Source organism: Maniola jurtina, chromosome 12 (assembly GCF_905333055.1).
Source record: "Maniola jurtina chromosome 12, ilManJurt1.1, whole genome shotgun sequence".
In the NCBI taxonomy this organism is placed as follows: Eukaryota; Metazoa; Arthropoda; class Insecta; order Lepidoptera; family Nymphalidae; genus Maniola; species Maniola jurtina.
Window position 1 is genome coordinate 4,784,800 of NC_060040.1, and position 12,485 is coordinate 4,797,284.

Here is a 12,485-nt window from a genome sequence, read left to right on the forward strand (position 1 = left end):
CATTTATAAGATGTGTATTAAAAAGTAGCTTTGTAAAGGCAAATTGGAAAAATAAATATTCGTATTTTCGTTAAGGTGTTTTACTGTAACTGATTAATTTTTATTTATATTTATCTATTCGTGATTTCAATCATCATTTTAATTACCCATCAAAGTAAAATATTGACTCAGTTCTTTAAATAGTTATTGAAATATCTGAGAAAAATTATACCTAAAATTAATAAAAATAGCTATCAATTGATGTGTTGAGTTTATCATTCAAATATACCTTATTTAGGCTTTGGCTGAAATTCAAACTGAAACTCAAAATTTAATTATTGAAACACTTGATGATGTCCGCAGGCTGCAACATACCTACTAGTTGAATTGTATTCTGTAGAATGCAGCAGAAAAGATGATGAGATGAAAAGAAAAAAAAAAAGATACAAATGATGGTATATAAATAGTTACATTATCTTATCTTTCATTGAGTTTAGGAGATTAACAGTCGAACCTTAATCGGGTCAAGACCGAACATTATAATCCACAACGAAGAATGGTTCCGATATACTCGCACCATATTTTACGACAGATCATTAGAAATGTTTTAAATTTGATTTATGACATTTCCAAGGGATCACAGTGGGATTTATGTGTTTTCATTTATAGAGCCTAAATCACATTGGCCCATTGTATTCGGCGAATGCACTTGGTGAAAATGTAAGAAAGTAATTACAGAGAAACTTGGCATATATTTGGAGCAAGCAACCAGCATTGGTATACTTGCCATCTTTGTGGGGTCCCATCATTGATTCAGATTGGTACGTCTAGATAAGGATCGCGAAGTATATAGGTCCTGAGATCGTCGAAATGTAGGTGAACCTGGGGCAGCTCAAGACGAGTAGGACGACTTATTTTAACTCCTACATACTCGTATATCTAATAATACTTCCGGTCTGGTGCAAAGACGTGTTTCTGAGTTAGGACTATTATATTGGTCTGAGGGCATAGTATGCCGTCGTCCGCTAAGGTAAGTAGAGAAAGATCCCTATCTACTTAAATGTCTAAATTTATTATTTTAGTGTTACTTGTTTTTTTTGAGTCTATAAGATTATTGTATTGAAAATTATCTGAAATGAATAAATAATATTTAAACGAACTAATTCAACGATTTTTATACGTCAATCAAACGTTCTTCGCGCAATTTGTAAGCAAAGCATAAATCTTGGCCGGAACTCACTGTGTCAATGAGTACAGGAGTCATAAAATTGTAAGCTACATTCAATGAGAGACTATTCATTTGTTAATTTTGTTCACCGACATAATATTTACGGCAGCAGTAAACATTCCGGCTATAAAACCCTTCTGAATGGTATTAATATTTCGCTTCTGAGTATTATTTTAAGGCAGTCGGGATGGCACACTTCGAATACATTTTGTATTTCGTAAACAGAACGGTTTACTTGTACCACTTATACAGATTTATGGTATTTTGAACTATGTATTCTGTATTTATAATCATTCATTGTACAAAGGCTGTCATAACAATAGCGTTGTTTATGTGTACCTACTTAAATTTAATTGTATTATAGTGTATTTTTGGGTGTTTTTGCACGAGGCACCACACGGCACGATAAATGCGGTGACGACTTCGAGCGCCATGGGTATACCGTATGGACCAACACTCATTCAACGACACCGCACAACACGATATATACGTTCGCAATAGCTTTTGGCCTATGTCGTCGCGTTGGTGCCGCCGCCGCCGTGTTGTTACGATTTTTTTACGGTGCCTAACGACTTAACGGCTGTACGACAAAAGTAAGAACTTGCTGACGCCATAAAACTGTGCTGACGCACTGCACGATACACGACACCAATAGATAGCACAACAACACAGCAATGTAAGGAACGTACATATTATAATTTTAGTAGACAGTAGGGTTCTAGTTATTGCCTACTTTTACTTTATAGTGGAGACAGAGTGAACTAGACTGACGGAACTCTCGGTTTGATCCGTAATCGACGATATGTCAAATTCAAATACTAGGCTATGGGTGACCTGAAATCAGAGAATAAAATAGGTGATTTATAGGCGTCAAATGTTGTAACATTTGACGCCCATAATGTAGGAACATTTGACGCCTGCCATTGACGTCGAAGCCTCGACATTTTGTTAATTCAAGTTCCCTAACTGTTGTGAACTTTGACGGAGATGAATAACTTTCCTCTCAATATGGGATTCGGATATTTTAAATTAACTTTTTACTTTAAACCAAATGACGAACACAAATTGGAACACGTTGTTAACCCGTGCATTGTCGCCAAGTCGCCGTCTGCGTGGACTGACTCGAAATGCTCGTTTTATGAGATCATAAAGTGCCGGACGGGATGTCGTGTCTTGTCCAGGGCGTACGGACGTTTGCCTTTAAACCTTATCCGACCAAGTAAAGGGAGTTCTATGTAAATTATGTAGAAAAAAACTCGATACATGTGCTCGCATGAAGGAATGACATACTTAACCGAATCTGTCATCGCATTTTTAGTATTGAAAACGTATACGTGAGTGTCTTCCACTTTCCATGCGGCAAATGAAGTCATTATCAGTCAGTTAGTTGGTACCCAAGCTAAATTTAACATGAATAGATGACGAAGATAGGTGTTGAGGCTATAGAGCTCTGTACTTAGTACATAACTCTAACTTCCTTCTAGGTTATACCTAGTAAGTAGTAACTAGAATGTGACAATTGGCTCGTTCCATATTTGGCCAAGACACCATCAATTAAACTGAACATTTCTAATGTCACCTTGAACTATGCTTCATGTATTTGTAAATCTTTTGCGGATGTATTTAATACACTAGAGGCTGTTAATATTGATTTAATTTGTTCCAAAAAGTTCAAAAGTTATCCTTTTTTTTCATAGTAGCTACTCTATTATTATATTCTGTAGTCGAATGATATTCTCTCCCTATTTTAGCGCATGGACCGTACAAAGAGAATTTGTTTTGCAAATCCGCGATTTGAAATGTAGGTGAAAATTGACCCTTGTTCATTCACGAGTAGGAGTATTTATTGTGACTCAACGTCATTGTTCATCAGGTATTGTTGGTCTGTGACACGGAGGGAAATTATTGACACAGAATAATTGGATTCGGTGGTAAAGATAATATAATAGAGGAGTTGTGATTTTATTTTATGGTAATTTATTTTGATTCTAAGCCCACGAATCTAAGTATTTATGTAATAAAGATTTGATTCCAATACCTTGTATTAGCCAAGCTCGCTAATTTTATGTGCGATATGTTTTAATTAAATTATACTTACAGTTTTTTATTGTTTGCTCCCTTTTCTTTTTCCCACTATTAAACTCATGAAAAGAAGTCATTCAATATTCTGATATTATTTGAGAAAATTCTATTAAGTACGAAAGTTGTACATAAGGAAAAACTCTTTATATAACTTACAGCCGATTTAATTAAGTACGTAATTAACTATATTATTATTAATACAACAAAATATTTTTTGACATTAGAACAGTTTATCTCTGATAGAGATTTCTTTCAGCCCCCCCAAGATTGTGAATATAGTGTAAGTACCTATCTATTACAAGAGGCAAGTACAAGTAGGTAGTGATTCACTTGAAATTATTACCCTTCAAACTTTCTTTTAGGCTTCATTAAAGTTCGTTTAAGTAGGTATATTGTGATTTTTACGACAAAGTTATTAAACGCAAACACTCAACCTAAGCGCGTACTAAAACCAAATCAGGTAGCTAATGACGTTCATTTACATGAATACGCCATCACAGTATGAGTGATGGTAGCCCAAGTAACAAAAAGTGGTCTTGTAGTGGTTCCGGAGCCAGGTCTATAACAGGCTAGTAAAAGTTTATAACCACAGAAAAGGGCCCATTTTATACGCGTACTTTTGCTAATAAAACACTCATAGTAGACTTGGCGAGCACCACTTAGATCAATAATACACTTATAGTTGGACTACGCAGAACTATTTGCTCCTGCGAAGCCAGCTATGAGCATCTAACAGAACCAGCCACCACGACTTAAGCCCATAATACACTTATAGTTAGACTCCGGAGAACCATTTGCTCCCGCGAAGCTCACTATTAGCATTTAATAGAACCAGACAGGCGTGTAACGTACTCCGCGCTTCTATTACTAGCTACTTCAAACATTTGTGAATTGTTATTGTGTTATGTTGTGCGGTCGTGGAGAAAAATAAAAAAAATAAAAGGTAAGTTCATCTATTATATATAAAATATATTAATAAGTATTTCGCACGAAATATTATACGTGCATACGTGTGTGCACGGCAAACGCGTAAGTATTTTCGGTGAAGTATATTGTGTTTTACATCTCAATTTTTGTTCGCCTTTTGAACACGGCGTATTTACAAAGTTGTGTTTAAAAATAATATTAGTCCTAACAGCATTGTCGCGCCATATTGTGACGAATTAGAGTTCCGCACACAAATGTCTTAAATGCTTGCTAAACTAAGAGTTTATTATTTTTATGTTTTAGTTGTGACTTGGATCGAACTACTATGGTCATATTTCTAGACGTAGACCGTTTTTTGACTAAAAATGATATCCGAGCCTTAAAAACTGCGAGATGGCCTTGGATTGAAACTCATTTCTTGTTATCTCGCAATTGCCATGGTTGTGGCAAGAGAGTTTCAACATATTCTGGAGAAAGGCCAGTTCATATTGTTTTGAAGGAAGAACACATAAAATTATTGTTAAACGAAAAAAATTTTTGGTGTGAAAATTGCAACTTCGCCGTTTATGACCATTTCACTAGTGACGAATGTGAACTAGGTAATTAATTTTATTACTTCATTTCATAAATATTTTTTAAAGATTGTAATTGCTGCTTGGTGGAAATCATCCGTAAATATACTAGATAAGTATTTCTAGGGTTTAACCTGTGGTATAACTGCGGGGAATCCCTGTGTTATGTAGGTAATGTTTGAACTGAAGTTAGCCGCGCGCGCGGGATAGCTGGCGCGGCGCTCGCTCGCCAGTCGCATGCCGCGTGCGTGTCTGTTCTTGTTCAGTAAGCTCTTAGTTAGCTGTGCTAATGTGATGACGGCGGACGTGCGTGAATAATATTGAGCAATAATTTTTCGTTTACATCACAAAGGTTGATGTTATGCACTGCTTACTTAACCTGTTCATCTGACGCCCACTAGCACCAAAGATAAACCACCGGCGCCGGTTAACCGAACTTTGACAACATCATACCATAGGAACATATTTTGGGATAAGTATTGGTGCAGGTGGGAACTAAGGACTAAAATTTCAATTGTTCTTGCATCTTGACTCATGACGCCTTGCGTACCTGAACCGGTGCTTTTCTTAGTGCTTACGTTCGTCCCTAATATTCTACCTATATCGTTTAAGCAAAATTGTATTACGTGCAAATTAACTTGTGTGCGTTTCACAAGTGAGCTCTCTTTTCGTTATGTTGGCAGCATGCGAAATTGTTCGAAAATAATCCGTAGGCTCATGTAATAAGGACGTTCATTAAAGAATGGGCATAAGGACGTCCTTATTGCATCTCCATACAGATTATTTTTGGACAATTCGCAATGCTGCCAATATAACGGAGCTCTATGTAAACTATTGCATCTGTCTCCGTAAGTTCGTTCGGTTTGTTTCTTATGGTTTGATGTATTATAAAATGTATTTATAGTTACATGTATTTTTTTACAGATTCCTGCCATGCCTTTCTCAGTAGTGCAAACAATTGAAAAAGGCGAATTAAGATTAACGGCCGTACCAGATCTGTGGGTGCATAATAAATTACTTTTTTGGCCAAAGAAGTCAGCAGATAAATTAAGGAGGCAGGAAAATAGTTCACCTGATGCTTCTTGGGAAATCATGTCATGTGATGTAAAAAGAAAAAATCTTAAAACATTTCAAGAGGCACAGGATGAAATTAATACAATGAGTGACAAATCAGATACTGAAACTGACGAAGGAGATACGAACCGTCGATCATTACGCAAGGAAAAATATCCCTTGCCAGATAAATCTTTCAACGAATTGGCGAAGACTTTAACAGATGTAAGTATCATCCATCATCCAAGTTACCAGTTCCTATACCAGTTCTAGAACCACTAGATGCCACGTTTGACACATATTGCGAGGGTTATTAGGTATTATATGATAGAACAATAAAATTTATAAATTTATATGTATCACCCATTATTGGTGAGAGGTGGTCAGCCTTTCGCCTATTATACAGCAGTACCCTTATATCCCACTTACAGACTCAATCATCTTGGTGAAATAATTGTGTATCCTGCGTTGGTGGACCTTAAAGTAAATAAATAAATAAATAAAAATGTTATAATCATATTTTTTTTCAGAATCATAATCAAATGCTAAGTACCACAACACCAGTCACTCAAGTAGCCCAGAAATCCCAAGAAGACACAAATTGCTGTTTTGTGCCCCAAGACCAGATTGTTGGTACAGTCGAGGGCAATATTCCTGTCACAATTCCGGAATCGAATTTCCTCTTTTATACACATACAGAACCGGAAATTTCAACACCAACTAACGAGATTGAAGCTATTAAGGAGAGCATAGCAACCATTATAGCCAATCAAAATTCCTTACATGAAATCCAAACTAATATGTGTGTAAAGATCTCAGAAATACAAACAGAGCTAAGATCATTCATAAAAATGAGCGTATCACAAAAAAGAGTTGACGAAGAGCCAACTCTAATAAAAAATATCAAAGACCTTGAGGAATTTGAAAAAAATCTATCAAATAGAACATTCAAAGATAACATGTTGATGAAATTTGTCGGTGTGTGTTCTAAAGGTTTGGGCAAAGGCGGCGTAAATGCCTACCACTTGGTCGATTCTTTGTTTGAAAGAAATTTTCTTAAGCAATGTACGTGGACTGGCTTTTCCAAGAAAGAAGCAGTAAAAATATGTTTTAAAGCGTTTACGAGAACGATTTCTCTTTTTTTTGATATTATCCACGCAACAGATGAAAGTTTTACAAAAGTGGACTGCGATAAATTTTTTAAAACTATTTTGAAAAATGCTCATAAACGCAGCGAAAGCAATCAGAGGATGTCGGCTCCAAAAGTTAGAGTAATAAAGAGAAAAAGGACAGCAAAAACTCTTCCAATAGATGTGCCGATTGAGAATGTTAACGGAGAGGGCTCCGGTCAAAACAGCGTCGAGACTCCCGATTTAAACAATGAAGAGAGATCTGACCAAAATGATGTTGAGATTTTCTATCAAAGTGATGAAGAGAGGCCTGATAAAACGACGAAGGGATGTCCGACTAATTGAGTACGTAGTTAATGTTTTCATATAATGTTTACACACCTACATTTGGTAACTCGATTCATTTTTTGTCGCTGATTTTTGAATAATCCTAGATTAGGTGGGAATAATTAATTATTGATGGTGATATTACTTAACAAGAGGTTAAGTTTTCATAGTTGTTATTTCTAAGTTTATTTTAAAGTTCCTTTGGTAGCTAAGACTTGTTGGTTGAATAAAAGAGCACCTATTTAACTAAACGTGAAAAAAGTGATTTTTGATGTACCTATATAACAAAATTTTGTATTGTAGTACTTATACCTAAAATTAAAAAGCAAACAAGCTATGTAGAAAATAGTAGTACCAATAGTAAAAGCTGTTTGTATTGATGAATGCTATCATCTGCTTATGGGATCAAAACCTTCGAAACGGGTTGGAAGATTTTTGTGTGGAGCCTGAGGGGTTGCGTCCCACCTACAACTTTTCTTGTGAAAAGTCGTAGCCATTGATGGAACTTCCATAAATCGATAGATTGTTTCAATACGAATCGAAACTGAAGAGTGATAAAATCTCTTAAAGTGTCACATTTCCGAGATACAGGCCATCAAACGTTCTAATATTGGAGTTTTGAAACTTTTGACAGCCTTTACCTTGGAAATGTGAGATTTTATCACTCTTTAGTTTCAATTTGTATTAAAGCGAACTATCGAGTTATGGAAGTTCCATCAATGGCTGCGACTTTTCACAAAAAAGTTGTAGGTAGGCCGGGCCCAACCTAGGCCAAATGCTGTTTTTACCATAGTTTTGTATATTTTTTTTAATTTGTTGGAATTGTGAGTTTTGTTCATTAATTTTTAAGCACATAATTTTTTAATGTTAAATTTTTTAACTTTTTTTGTTTAACCTACAACTATAGAGTATTTCGTTAGCATAACTTAGTAATCTGACGAATTTTGGCTATTAATTTTAAAGTCACGTTTGGTTAGTCAAAAATTATATTTATTTTTATCTATATGTAAGCATAAATAAAGGAAAGGAAGTATTTGATACACAAGATACTGAAGGACTTGTAATTGTGATAAATGATTGTGACTGTTTCTTGTCAATATGCTAAAGGAAAGGAACGTGATTACCTCATTGATTATACCTTTTAAGATTGATTTTGGTCTCGCTTTAAGATTATTGTAATAAAAAAAATTGTTATTGAAATAATAAAACTTTAATTTTGATTATTACAGACTTTTATTATGTTCACTTACAGAGTATGTAACAAAGGTATGAAAAACATTTTCCTACCATACAAAATACTCACCATTTTACACTTAATAATTGAAATTTTGAAAATATCGGCCTCTCTGTTGCGATGTAATTCATCATTATCACACTGATAAATGTTTAAAAAAGAAGATTTTAGTGGCTTTTCAAATGCATCTTGAGTTTGTTGCACAACAAAACCACGTATTTCTATATCTTGCTCCTGGGTCTGACTATTGTTTTTAATATAAAATGATATGAATTCAACCAAGTGATTATCATTAGTGAGAAACCATTTGTCTTGTTTCTTTTTTGATAATATAAATGAATTTAAACATAAAACATTTTTCTTTATAACTGGACATTTGTTGTTCTCTGTTGTTAGACTATTTAACTCAACTAAATCCCTTTCAATGATTCTCCTTGCAATTTGACGTAGTGGCTTTTTTCCATGTCTTACCATATGCTTCAAATGTTGAAGTTTATTTTCGAATTCGTAGGCATTAAAATTTTGCAGAGTCCCGAATTTTTTAACCTCGTCAACTAAATGTGAGAGATTGTGAATGTTACTTGTCACATAGTCTTTACCGTATATTCTTTTGAACTGTTCTGTAAAATGTGCCAACATTTCTTCAGCAATCTGAAGGAATTTAAAATGTTTTTCGATCGAACAGATTGTGATAGCACAAAAGAAATGCATGAAATGTGTATAAGCTTCTTCTTTTAAGACCTCCTTAAGAATCACCAAGCTAAGGTAGTAAAGAAAACTACGAAACTCTGAACCTTTCCAGTGTTTTAAAATGTCCAGTGATCTAACTGACCGATGTATTTCTGTAGGCATTTCACAATCATTTAAGAAATTGTCAACTTTAGCTATATCGCTAGCACTCCATTTAGTTAGATAAATACCAAAATTGCCATCACGCCATCCTATTAGTAATCTTTTCATAAGCCCCAGGTCAATGAGATGCAGCGAATCTGACACCGGAAAATCTTCAATCATATCAATGTTGAGTTTGAGTAACGGCGAGTCTAACTTGTGGTGTTGCCCGTATTTCTTTTTACGAAAGTCTTGGTCATTCCTTTTGGGGCAATTAAACTGGGGAAATGTCACAGTATTTGATTTGTGAGAGTATTCCCCGACCACCGTGCATTTAAGGCATCCATGTTTACTATTAAAGTTCGATACACCTGAAACAATTATATTGTTTTTAATTAGCTGAATTAGTTAATTAGCTGATAGTTTGAATGAATGAATGAATGAATGAATGAATGAATATACTTTTATTGCACACCACACAAATTATAAGAACAGACAAAAAGAGCTTAATAACTAGTATCTACTATATGTTTCTATACTATGTAATTAGTGAAATAAAAACCTTTTATCATAGCTCTTGCAGGTGAATCGCAAATGAATGCTCCTAATTTGACATGTATTATTTTTTCTCTTTGTGATTTGTCTGTTATTTTAAGTCCCTCTTGAAGTTGCTGCATTTCTGTTACAAAAGGTCCCAAAAAAGTGTCAAGATCTTTAGGCTTTCCATCACCAGCATAGATACCTATGAAAAAAGCAAACATTGTCATCTAAGATTTTCATTATTTTGTCTACGAAGCTGACGTAACAGGTACTTACCTACGACAAAAGGCGGCAGTGGAATTTCAGATACTGAACATAAAATGGGCCAAAACTGGTACTTAGAACTTTTAAACACTGGAAGGCCGTCAATGTTTATTTTTAAAGAAATTTTATCAGGTGGGACAGAGAGCTCTTCAACAATATTTTTTAAACATTTTTTCAGACCATTATGCCAATATTCCCCTGGAGCTGAACAAATAATATCCACATTTGCCTTGTTTGTTTGTAGAAGAGTTCGTGCGTCATTAGGGAGGATATTTTTCAACTTTATATTTAAAATTTTTAATAATGAATTTAACGCCACATGTGGAATATTGTGTTCTACTGCCCATTTACTAAGGTTACTACGTAGTTTATTATTCTCCTCGTATGTTGAATAGCAGTCATCTTCATCTTCCTGCTCAGAATCAGAGTTGTCACAAATATATTCCTCGTCATCGTCCGAGTCTAAATCACTTGTTGTGGGTAAAACCTTGTTTTGTACCGAAACGCCACTACTAACTCCTGGACTAATATCTTGAAAATTATTATTTCGTCCGGAACCCTCACCATCTTCTACAGAACGTTCTTGGCTCGATGTAAATCTAGTACTCGGCACACTTATCATTTGTTGGTATGTTTTCTGCACTTTCCTTTTATATGAACCGCTTTTTTTTAACCGCTTCCATATGTTTATATCCATTTTTATAATAATTTAATAAAAACCCAATGACTCAAAAGAAATCAAAATGGCCGTGAAGATGCGATAAACATTAAAAGCAATTGTCTTCTTAAATGGACTTCACGAAGATATCTTTGGACACTAATAGTTTTACAAGAAACCTTTACATAGAAATTAAGACTATAACAGCATTCGAGAGTCCACAATAATACCACGTACGTTCTTAGAGGAAACCATTGTAGAATTCACTTATAATTGGCACGTAAAGTTGACTTATAAACCCCTACAAGGTCAAGTAACAAATGCAAATGGTTCTAAGTGTATTTAGTTCTATAAATTACTATTACTGGCTTAAGACACTTATAGCGGATTTATAATTACTTCTTGTAGACAATTATAAGTGTAACTTACTGGAGCAAGTTTTCTCAAGTGTATTTACACCTATACAACACTTTTATAGGCCTTCTTAGCCTTTACTGCGCCTATAATTTCGTTCTATACATGACTATAAGTTAACTTATAGGAACAGGTGTACTATAAACCTAAACGAACTCCGTGTAACCTGTTATAAGCTTGGTAGTAAAACCTGGAACCACTAAGAGAGAGGTACTAGTGCTGTGAGCCTGTAAACTGTGCACTACAGGAGAACTTTGTTACTTGGGAGTGTTTAAGAAATTCCATCTTTTTAGCGCTTTCCGTCGTTTGATAGTTCAGGAGCTGATGACCGAAAAACTATCATAATGCATGCCTTACTGAGGTCCGAGGTACCGACATTTCAAAGTTAAACGTTGACGGTCCAGTTGAGCACAAATTATTTTAGAGTTTGAAAATAGCCTAATTTTTAAGTTGTAAAAGACTACATAACATTACTTACTAGATAATGTCCATGACTTCGTTCATATATGAATTCGGGTATTTTTTTAAAATCCGTGTGATAAAAAGTAGCTTATGTCGTGAAAAGGTAAATAGAACCACATTCACATTAAAAAAAAATCAGTATGGATCATGCGTGGTTAAAAAAAAATCTCAATATTCTATTTTACAAATAGTTTGGATACGAATAAAATATTAAACACCACAAAATATTTTTTTATTCATATTATAGGTTTCTTCCCGGAAGACCTAAGTGAATTAATTATTACATCAAGTGTATAAAAAAGAGTATAATGGATAAAATTGACAGCCTTATTGCTAAAAAGATGACAACATAGGGGTGTACCCGTCTAATGGTCGGTTTTGATGTTGAGCTCTTTGCCTATAACGGGCTTTTTTGTGTATGACACTGTGCCCATGCCAGCGACAATATAATAAATTTACAAGGATGGCAGCGGGTGAAGTTGAAAGTAATTTAACCTGTAATGAAGCTTATCAAACTGTGGTAGGTAATATTTTGTTACGATATCAATCAGTAGCTGCATTAACGTGGATAAAAACTAGAGATCATTTTCTCATGGGTCGGTAATCGGTTGTTTCGTTTTATTTTATGGGCTATAAGAAAAGTTTTCTATGATAGACTGATTCCTATTCACTCGGGAGGAATTCCTGAAAAGCTGAACGAGTTATAATATAGAAGTTTGAAGAAACGGTAGATATTAGGGTCCTAAAGTATTGGAGTGAGGAACTGGAAAGGCTTGGGAAACCG

General features: G+C 34.7%; 2 protein-coding genes across 4 annotated transcripts; one reads left to right on the forward strand and one right to left on the reverse strand.

The window, feature by feature from the left end:
- The first annotated feature begins 927 nt into the window (after positions 1 to 927).
- On the forward strand, positions 928 to 8,521 carry LOC123870065. 3 transcript variants are annotated; one of them, XM_045913231.1, is made up of 3 exons: positions 928 to 938; positions 4,213 to 6,066; positions 6,372 to 8,521. In XM_045913231.1, exons 2-3 carry the CDS (start codon positions 5,722 to 5,724, stop codon positions 7,314 to 7,316), a joined length of 1,290 nt encoding a protein of 429 aa, XP_045769187.1. In that variant the 5' UTR covers positions 928 to 938; positions 4,213 to 5,721; the 3' UTR covers positions 7,317 to 8,521. The 3 variants fall into 3 exon arrangements, with proteins under 3 accessions (XP_045769187.1, XP_045769186.1, XP_045769184.1); XM_045913230.1 differs by lacking the exon at positions 928 to 938 and having other exon boundaries at positions 3,798 to 4,815; positions 5,713 to 6,066; XM_045913228.1 differs by lacking the exon at positions 928 to 938 and having other exon boundaries at positions 3,798 to 6,066.
- On the reverse strand, positions 7,746 to 11,343 carry LOC123870064. Its single transcript, XM_045913227.1, has 3 exons — positions 10,180 to 11,343; positions 9,926 to 10,105; positions 7,746 to 9,734 (listed from the first exon to the last, which is right to left on the reverse strand). The coding sequence occupies exons 1-3, from the start codon at positions 10,862 to 10,864 to the stop codon at positions 8,545 to 8,547; spliced, it is 2,055 nt and encodes a 684-aa protein (XP_045769183.1). The 5' UTR covers positions 10,865 to 11,343; the 3' UTR covers positions 7,746 to 8,544.
- Positions 11,344 to 12,485: the final 1,142 nt, after the last annotated feature.

What these genes read in the sequence shown, in the direction of transcription:
- LOC123870065 (XM_045913231.1), top strand. Translation starts at nt 5,722, where the DNA reads ATGCCTTTCTCAGTAGTGCAAACAATTGAAAAAGGCGAATTAAGATTA. An exon ending in TGGCGAAGACTTTAACAGAT is followed by an intron (nt 6,067 to 6,371) that starts GTAAGTATCATC and finishes ATTTTTTTTCAG; the next exon opens with AATCATAATCAAATGCTAAG.
- LOC123870064 (XM_045913227.1), bottom strand. Translation starts at nt 10,864, where the DNA reads ATGGATATAAACATATGGAAGCGGTTAAAAAAAAGCGGTTCATATAAA. An exon ending in ACTGCCGCCTTTTGTCGTAG is followed by an intron (nt 10,106 to 10,179) that starts GTAAGTACCTGT and finishes CTTTTTTCATAG; the next exon opens with GTATCTATGCTGGTGATGGA. An exon ending in TGCAAGAGCTATGATAAAAG is followed by an intron (nt 9,735 to 9,925) that starts GTTTTTATTTCA and finishes TAATTGTTTCAG; the next exon opens with GTGTATCGAACTTTAATAGT.